This window comes from Trachurus japonicus, chromosome 14 (genome assembly GCF_045865225.1).
Source record: "Trachurus japonicus isolate A0001 chromosome 14, Traja_1.0".
In the NCBI taxonomy this organism is placed as follows: domain Eukaryota; kingdom Metazoa; phylum Chordata; class Actinopteri; order Carangiformes; family Carangidae; genus Trachurus; species Trachurus japonicus.
The window spans coordinates 11332939-11342579 of NC_140920.1; the positions used below are offsets into that span (position 1 = coordinate 11332939).

Consider the following 9641-nt stretch of genomic DNA (forward strand, 5'->3'; position numbering starts at 1 on the left):
AGACCGGCGGAGGGTGACTCAGAGTGGAGGTTCAGTCTCAGCCGAGCTGGTTACATGCCTCCAAGACAGTACCTTGAAATGAGACATGGAAGAGTAGGCACTGGTTGAATAGAGAGGGATGGGGGAAGGGAAGGATGAAAGTAGGGATGATCAGAGAGAGGGATGTGGTTAGAAGATGCCTGGATTAAGGGAAGAAGTGGGGGGTGGGTCGACAAATCTGAGGCAAACGGAGGAAGAAAGGGTTAACCAGGTCTATGTAGGCTTGACTGGTGATCGGAGGTGTGATTGAGGCGTGGCCCTGAACCTAAATGAACCATTTTAGAAATCATCTACTTCTAAGATAGTCCTGCATTCATTTAAAAAAATCTTTATTATATATATATGCAGTACATTAGGATTGAAGCATTTGGCCATCAGAATGCAAATATTATATTCGTATACTGTGATTAGAAAAGTTACATACCAAAAAATGTACAATAGCCTGTTTAGTACCCGTTTAATTGTTGGCAGGATTTAAGAGAAACAGTCTCGAACTTAAACAATCTCTCTTCTTGCTTTCTTCTCACCTTTTGGCGTTGGTTTCTCTCTTGTTTCTTGCATTATTTGGATTAGTAAAAGGCAGGGAGCTCTCGTGTTGAGAGCGTGATAGTGCATTTTCTGTCTTGGCCCAGTAGAGAGCAGTGGTTCCCCAGAAACTAACGGGATCATAGGCATAAAAATCACTTGGAACATCATCATCTTTGTTTGAGGCATACACACTCACATGCAAATGGCATTAAATGCAAACCGCAAGTGGCTAAGGCTTCTGAAACATGTCTTCATCTCAAGTGTCTGTAAGTAAGCAGTAGATATACACAAATAAATTGCTACATTGAAAACCCCCTCTATCACATCTTCAATAAGTCATATCTCTCAACTGGTGTTATAGCAGCAGAGCTTCTGTAACTAGTTTAAATCTTCAGGTTTAGCTGTAGATCTGGAACTGGTTTGGGGTTTCCATTGCGCTCGTTCTTGTCATAGTTGGAGTTTCTGACTTTGGGGGTCCTCTGAGGGACGGGACGTCTGTGGCGTCTCCTCTTAGGATGTCGAGAGTGGGAGTTGTCAGAGTTGGGTTGCGTTGGATCCAGCAGAGGATCCAGATGTAGTTTACCGCTCTGAGCATCCGAAGACTCATCGATAAAGGCAAGGTTCTCCCCAAAGTAGTCCAAAGGCTGAGACAGGTGGGGATCCGGAGGAGTCTTCTCTTTTTCAGGCTCTGCCACTTTTTCTTCGGGCACTCGGTCGGTCTGAGTGGCCTGGGAGTCTGTTTCTGATCCAGACCCTGATTCGTTTGAAGAGGAGGAAGAGGAGTAAGATCCGCTATCTGTTTGATTCTCTTTCTGATCTTCTTTTCCCTCGTGGGGCCCTGAGGCTGATCCGCTGTGACCGTGGCTGCGGTGGCGCTTTCTCCTGCGACGTTTGAAGGGGTCATCGATTTTTCCTGGGATGCGGAAATCCACCGACATGTTCTGGATGTTCTGGGTCCAATCGGTGGCGTGGGCTCGCAATCCTTCCATCTAAGACAAGAGGGATAAAACCAGACGTGATGGAAAGGAAGTGGAAAAGACAAGACACGGTGAAACAGACAGTTGACCCCAATTTTACCTCTGCTCTGGTCTTCTTCGAAAGAACCCGGAGCCAATTTCCAATCATAGCCAGGATAGATGCAAAGTAGGCGAGACCCAGCAAGATCCAGAACCACACCAAAGGTTTGTACCAGTGGTCGCTGCCCGCATGTCCAGAATCCCCTTAGAGAAGACACCAAGACATACTAGCAGTCAGTGAAAGCAACACATTCAATCCTCCATCCTCCTTTACAGCGGAGTAAATAAACATTGAAAAGAGAAGACACTAGACAGCGGATAAGATATTCAATAATTCATCTCTTACAAGAAAATCACCCTGAATCATTTATGAGGTAAATGAAAATTGTTGCATTAGGACTGACAGGCATATACTCTATATGGTTTTTAGACTAATTAAGTCTCTCAGCAATTCATCTGCAGATCAATACATTCAGGAAAAAAGATTTTACAAATGTGCAAAAATATGTAAAAGCTGGTGCAGCATAAAAAAATTAAAAAAAAACTACTGTTGGCGGTGTGCACAGGAAACTATGTTAATGTTCTTAACCTGGCCAAATAAACAGGGAGGTATCTGTGCACTGATGAGGTATTTCCACCCTGATGTGGCCCTCTGGTTAGATCAAGTTCAGCTGTGATGTGACCTCAGGGCAAAAATAACCCTGCCCTCATCTCTACACGCAGGAAGAGTGGGGTTGGATTCAGTGACCTGCGGAAACTCCAGGCAAACCCAGACTGGAGACGTCCCTGCTTTCAATCTAATTCCCGCTTTTCTCTAAGTGACAACAGTACTGGTAGGTCTACGTGTCCTGATTATGAATCAAATCATTAACCTTTGTTTTTCCCTGCTTTCCTGATGTAAACCTCTCACTGGGAATGTTTTTCAAGCCGACAATTTACTCAAGTATCATATTTGAATATAATGTAAAGGCACATTTTCTCAAAGATACTGAAAGTAACTTACATAGTTATTATATTGACAGCTTTAGATTTCACTTCCCAAACATATAACGAGTTTACATGATGCAATGTACATGAATAAATAACAAAGCACTTTATAAAGCAGTTAAAATAAGCCTCACATATCAACCAGCTGCAATATTAAATTGTCATTCAAGTGTCAATTTATCCATGATCTTATTCAAGTAGTAAAATACTCTACCTTAATCAGCTTATGACTAATGATTAATTGTAATATTGCTGAACAGCCTTTATGGGTTAAGTGTTTGGAAAATGATGCAGTGCTATACTGTGTTTTGCACAGTGGTCAGAGAGTGTGCACACAACTGGAGGTTACATTAAGACACGTGCGGTGGATCGATTGGTTGTGTACCTGCAACATAGTCTCCAAAGCCCACTGTTGTTAGGGTGATTACTACAAAGTAGGCTGACTCCAGAAGAGACCAACCCTCCACCTCTTGGAAAATTAAGATAGGCACTGCAACGAAGAGTAGGCAACCCAGCAGGATGGACAGGACGGCTGAGATCACTCGCACAATAGTAGGACTGACACGCCATTTCTGTCAGCCGGGGGGAAACAACACAGTGAGATGAGGGAAAATGGGAAAATAGAGGGAAGTACATGTACAAGACATTATGTTATCACTTGTTTGGGGTCTCACCAGGAAGAGAAGTTCTATTTTGGCGACAACTTTCCTCAGCCAAGTACCCAGATGGTCTCCAACTCCAGCGAGGAGGATACCAAACAATGGGATTCCCACAAGGGCGTAGAAAATGCAGAACAGCTGCCCTCCGTCCGTCTTGGGGGAGATGTTCCCAAAACCTGACATGCAATTTCAGAAGTTGAAGAAAATCTGAAATAGATGTGTCCTCATAATAATAAGATGTAAATGTTCTGCTGCTGAACGCCTACCGATGGTTGTGATGATTGTCCCTGAGAAAAAAAACGCACTGGCCAGATCCCATTGACTGACAAAGGTTTCGTTGCTGCTGGGATCCACACCTGCACCGACAGCATCCACCACCTCCTGGAGAAGAGACAGTGGAGAAGAGAGGAAATACATAATTCATATCTGACATGCTGATCTTTCAGTTAATGATCAATTTAACAATCAATTCATGACTTAACCACCAGCTGCAGGGAATAAGCTCCTCCACACTGGTAGCTGGAAACACTGTAGGAAATGCACGGTCATGATCACCAGCAGACAAAGAGCTGACTGATGATGTACTGCGACGTCTACATTCGGTCCCAAGTATATCAATACCACTGCCAGGACAGATAATCGAATTGCCTGATCTAATTATCTATTTTTGTGTCTATTGGGACTTGAAGACATTCGTTTATTTTGATTCTGAAGCCGAACACGATGAAGCTGTGACGGAACATGGTCTCTGCAGACATTATTATTGCTAATAAATTAGAAGTCTGTGATTACAGAGATAGGGCTGCGTCTGCTTGATGCCTCAGCAGACATATGATGTCTGTCCCAGATGATTTGGGACAATTTAATGAGATCTATTAGTTTTCCAGCCGTATTAGTGCATTAATTAGATGCTCCTCGTGTAAATCAACTTTCTGTGTTCAGCAGCCATAATAGCACATTAGGTTTGAGTTATCCCCATGTTAGTAACTACAGTATGTCACTGTTGTGTAGTTTTGTGGCCGTATCACATAGGAATAAAATAATAATAATTCACAGTCAAAAGAATAAATAACAAAGCACTTTATAAAGCAGTTAAAATAAGCCTCACATATCAACCAGCTGCAATATTAAATTGTCATTCAAGTGTCAATTTATCCATGATCTTATTCAAGTAGTAAAATACCCTACCTTAATCAGCTTATGACTGATGATTAATAGTATCTTATAATATTGCTGAACAGCCTTTATGGGTTTGGAAAATGATGCAGTGCTACTGGGTTTTGCACAGTGGTAAAAAGGAAAATCATGTCACTGTCCCTGTGTCAGTTCACCATAGCTACTTCCTCACCAAAATCAAATGAGTTAATATTGTAGAGGGGATTAGAGGGAACCATAAGCTTTGTATGGCCATAACATGCAGCCTTAAATTACAACACATTCAAATAGTGAATCAAAAATGACCCATTAATGACTTGTTTCTGTTTTTACCTGATTACAGAATTCATGTGAGTTCCTCCATGTACGCACATTCAGGTTACAAAATCCTGCGCTATACATTCCTGTCAGCAGGAAGATGGGGCACTGATAAACGGCAGGGTCACACCTGCAGGCCTCAAAAACAGCTGTGCCACGGCACCATGCACATGACCGACCACATTAATAGCCAGTGGTATTAATGTGCAACTGTCCGAGGGTGGCATCCCGTATAGTGTGTGACATGACGTCTCACATTACTCAGGTTGAGAGCACATTTTAGCAGGTGGGAACTTTGAGTCTATTAAAGACCTGTTGAAACATCAGCTGACAGGTTCAGTGAAACCTGACTCACAATGCTGCTTGTTGCACAGAACAACATCTAAAGAATGAGACTGGGAGAGCTGCCTTTCTTACTCAATTGTTCTTGTTGTTTTAGCTTTGGAGCCCCAAAGTGGTGCATATTAATACATCAAATACCTTATAGAATAGTCATATCGATATTTTTGCAATTTATTTCTACAAAATGCTATTTAGTATGTGTTTAATCAGAAATCATAATCAGAAGAGATTTGATGAGTTGTTGACATCATATAAAAAGAAACATGGCAGACATTTGTTTGATTTATGCACACTGAGACGCTCCTCAAGTTAAAAACGTTGTTTGTTCAGCTTATTATTATGACCCACAGGTACAGTCTGTCTTCTGTTTAACCAGTAAAGAGGGTGTGTTACAGGAAAAGCACACAGCTTTTGTCAAACTAACAACAGCAACATGCAGCTTGTTTGACTGAAGGACCGCATGTTTACTGCTCTTATGTTGTTCACTCCCTCTTTTTTTTGCAAATGTCAGCCGCTGCATCTATAGATCGCTTTGCAGTGTAAAACAGTAATTTACAATGTGCATTCTGGAGCGAGGACAAACATCTCAGGATCACAGCACGGTTGCCGAGCCAGCTCGTAACACACAACAACCTATGCATGACTCAGCTTCCACGCGTATAGCCTGCACACTAAAGCTGACCCATCCATCCATAAGGCTGCAGCTGCCCTGACCACACCTGTTATTTGCCCCACTGTGGTCGGAGTATGGTGCGACGTATGGACAAGTCAGGCAGGTACCCAGTGAATATGAAGCAGAGTTATCTGTCACGCCGAGCCAAAATGTATTTATAGCAACAAGAGGTGGCCAGGCTCTAAGCTTCAGATCCTCTTTGGTGTTTGTTTATGTGTAAATAACAACAAGCTCTGACTTTGTGCTCTGTGACTCTGATCACCTTTGTCCACTCAGTTTGTAGCCTCACTCACCTCGTCCTCCCTGTTATGTGTTTGACAGAAGAAAGGAAATAAACAGAGAATTAAAAAAAAGTTAAATGTTCATTGATATTATCAGCACCAGTTTGATGTCAGATACTAAAATCAAGGGTTTTTAGCAAAAAGTTACTATTTTGGCGTAGAAAAGACAGTGAAAGTAAAGGGAAAATGTATTTAGACGACTTTTCAGGTACCAGAGAGGTCGTAATAAGTACATAAAAAGGACTTTGTAGTTAGATCTGTTACTGCTCTTGTCATTAGAAGAAATATCATAATCAGAACCACTTCATGTCAAGGCCGTAACCGTGGATATTACTTCATTTTTGGTTGGTACCACTGATTCAGGCAGCTCAGATATGACACAGATGGTGTCAGTGATACATTTACAATAAACACACACCACAACCCCAACCTGATATTGTAAGACCTCTGAGGAGGAGTTTACCTCTTCTTGATAGAAACAATCATCTGCTGTACCTCTATCAGGGTCTGTAGGTTCTCTGAGTCCACACAAGTGAAGTTTTCCAGGAAGGCTCGGCGCGTGCCCACCAGCTGCATGTGCTTCCCCTCCTCTCGTGGAGCCTCGAGGGCGCGAAACACCACGGCGCCCAGCACCAAGTAGAGGAGCACCCCTGTCAGGATGGCGAGTACGGTGGAGCAGCGCATGGCTGAACGTCCGCCCAGCTCAAGCTCAAACTCAGGCTGTTGTTTCTCTCTGGCAGCAGCCTCGACGTCGGCGTGGCCTGGATCCCAGCTGCTGCAGCTGAAACATCAGCAAACCACACAAACACAAGGGTTTTATACTGACCACAGTGTCTGCAGCAGCCAGTCTATTAGCTGCACACAAGGCATTAAATGGACTCAAGCTTCACCACACTGCTGACACACAGTAAATGCAACATCCCTGATAACAAAAAGACAAACCTGTTCATCTGATGTACCTAACAATTTATATTAATGTGGTAGAATGAAGGGCAATAACGTCATAAGATGCATACATAACAACAGAGCCCACCTGTCACTGCGCTTTAGAGGCCCACGGCTTCGTCTCTTCCAGTCCCTCTGAGAGCCACGCCTGAGGATGGACTCCCTGGAGCCGTAACCACTGGGGAGTCCGTCCCCCTCAAACTCTGAAGGAGGCGACACTGGTAGGAAGGATGACAGACACAGATTTTCACATTCACGATTCAGCAGAACAACGTTCACTTTCCCATGAACGCAAAACTCGTCAGTGGTGAGAATAATCCTCAGTGATGGGCGACTTGTCGGCAACAACGAAAGCCACTTCTGTTTGTGAGGTGGAGCAGCTCAGGTTTGTTGTTCCACCCACACATGGGTAAAAGATGGATGAAGAAAAGGAAAAGAGGGTTTCCAATTCCAGGTGAAGCTTTCATTTACTGTTGGTTAAGCTGACTGGAAGAAGAAGGAGAAGAAGTGAAGTTACCTCAAGTTGACGGGAGCAACAGGGATCTCTTGAGGCAGATGAGTGATGAGTGTTGTCAAGCTGTGAAAACTTGGCTGGGTGTGATCGTCAGCCCCAACCAAGAAGGTATTCTCATTTAAAAGTGAAACTGGAGCCAAGGCTCTGCACTCTGATGCATCCTTACCTTGTTAAAGCAATGGAGCTGAGAGACTGATAGACGTGTCTGACTCTCCCTTTGTCCCGGAAATATCAGAAATTATTTAAAGAGATGAGGTTTTTTCTTTTTTTTTTATCATTTGGACCAGGAGGCCTGCCTCTTACGATTCATTCTGCATCACTGGGCAGCAAAAAAACAAGCGTCCATCTTGTAAAGTTCGGTGACTGCAGTTCTTTAGTCAGCAGATTTGCTGGTCTTGATCCAAAATTAAAGCCATAAACTCTGAAAACAGTGACAGAAAAAATATACACTGGCTAGTGTTTTTGTGGATGCTAGGAAGAAACAAAGGGATTGTCCACTTGTTAAAATGAACACATACACACAAGTTCATAGTATGTGCATTCATACAATACAATATAGTAGTATAAGTGGCTTAACATATTTTGGTGCAGTATATTTTATGAAACAGCCTTTTCTTTTTAAACAAATATATTATTCTAGTATATTAATCCAAACTCCAATGTGCACATCCAATATTTATCAATATGTCAAACAAGATGCAATACAATAAAGCAGCTGATATACAGTGTAATTACTGTACACCACAACACAGAATGGCAGACAGATTATGCACCACTACACAAAAGGAAATTATAATATGGCTCGACAACAGAGCTGCTGCTGCTGCTGCTGCTGCTGCTGCTGGGCCATGCCCATTGTGATCCCTCTTCTTTATTACCATTTATAGTCCCTCAGGATCTATGAGATGTATGATACTGAAGCATCTGATCGTCCTGTTGTCTGGGTGTGTGTGTGTGTGTGTGTGCACTTACCTCAGAGTGACGGATCATAAGAACCCAGAAAACCAGTCGCCTCGTGCTGAATCTTCCATGAGTACAGGCAGCCGTATACAGAAGGAGTGTGTGTATGTGTGTGTGTGAGTGTGTGTGTGTGTGTGAGTGAGTGCGGCTGTTGCTGAGCACACAAGAGAGGAAAAGATACTCACTCAAACTGACTTTATATAGAGAGTGAGAGAGTGAATTAAAGCGCGCGACAGAGAGAGAGAGGGAGGGAGGTGATGATGAAAGGTGGACTCCTGTTAGAGTTTGTTTGACCAAGAGGTAAAGATTTGAAATATGTATTTTAATCTTTTTACAGAAATACTCTGAAGACCTGCAATGCTTTTTTTCTTGGACATAATGCACTATTATTGGCGTAAGTCTATAATTATAATATTTCATATCCTGTCATTCTCTCCTGTTAAGTAGAGGTACATCCTATACATCACAGCACTGGTGATAGGACTCGGATCTTCTATCGATATCACTATGGGATCCAGTTTTAAGATTCACAGCGGTCTGACTGGTGCCAGCTCAGCCACCCCTACTACTCTCGACATCCCATCTTGTTCACAAGCTGCCTGACAGGACTGCTGCTCTCTCTCTCCCTCTGTCTCCCTCTCTTTTCTCCTCACAGGGGTGGGGAGAGTGAGGTGAACTCCCAGTTGTTCCTCTCACACATCATCACTTCCAGCTATGTCGCCACATTTCTGCTTCACATTTCATAGTCCTGCCTTCGAAGTTTAGCAGTGCACTTCAGATAGACGACATTACTCCACATCCTCAGGGTTACTCCACTCTGAGCCACTTCCTTCTCAATATTGTGTGACAAATGAACAGGAAAGTGTGAATCAGACTCACTGTAGACACCCCCATAGATAGAACAATGACTCATCAAGCGGTCTAGGAGTAGGAATAGCTTTGTGTTGAGTTGGGACATGAAAATATTTTAATTTCAAGTGTTCACATCACAACAACGCTGGGTCGTGATGGAGCAGGTGAAGACAGGGAGCGTAGCGGTACATCTAAGTGTCCTAAGTGAACTCTGTCAACACAGTGGGTTTGAAAGCCTCGGTGTTTCAACAAGGCTTCATCTACTCAAGGCTAATGGCCCCAACAGCCTCCGCATCCCAACCCAACTGGGAGACTGAAGGAGGAGGAGGTGGTGGTCTTTGGGACAGAGCAAACTCAGTCAGCCCATTAGCT

At 43.2% G+C, this 9641-nt stretch overlaps 1 protein-coding gene across 1 annotated transcript; it reads right to left on the reverse strand.

Moving 5' to 3' along the window:
• Positions 1-353: 353 nt before the first annotated feature.
• kcnk4b (potassium channel, subfamily K, member 4b) lies at positions 354-8612 on the reverse strand. The gene is made up of 8 exons (XM_085797502.1): positions 8430-8612; positions 7032-7161; positions 6494-6779; positions 3496-3610; positions 3245-3405; positions 2956-3142; positions 1645-1787; positions 354-1556 (listed from the first exon to the last, which is right to left on the reverse strand). Exons 3-8 carry the CDS (start codon positions 6680-6682, stop codon positions 951-953), a joined length of 1401 nt encoding a protein of 466 aa, XP_085653628.1. The 5' UTR covers positions 6683-6779; positions 7032-7161; positions 8430-8612; the 3' UTR covers positions 354-950.
• Positions 8613-9641: the final 1029 nt, after the last annotated feature.

Coding starts and splice junctions, on each gene's coding strand:
- kcnk4b (XM_085797502.1), bottom strand. CDS start 6,682: ATGCGCTGCTCCACCGTACTCGCCATCCTGACAGGGGTGCTCCTCTAC. Junction 3,406..3,495: donor GACAATCATCACAACCATCG/GTAGGCGTTCAG, acceptor ATTGCATGTCAG/GTTTTGGGAACATCTCCCCC. Junction 1,788..2,955: donor CTTTGGAGACTATGTTGCAG/GTACACAACCAA, acceptor GTCTTCTCTAAG/GGGATTCTGGACATGCGGGC.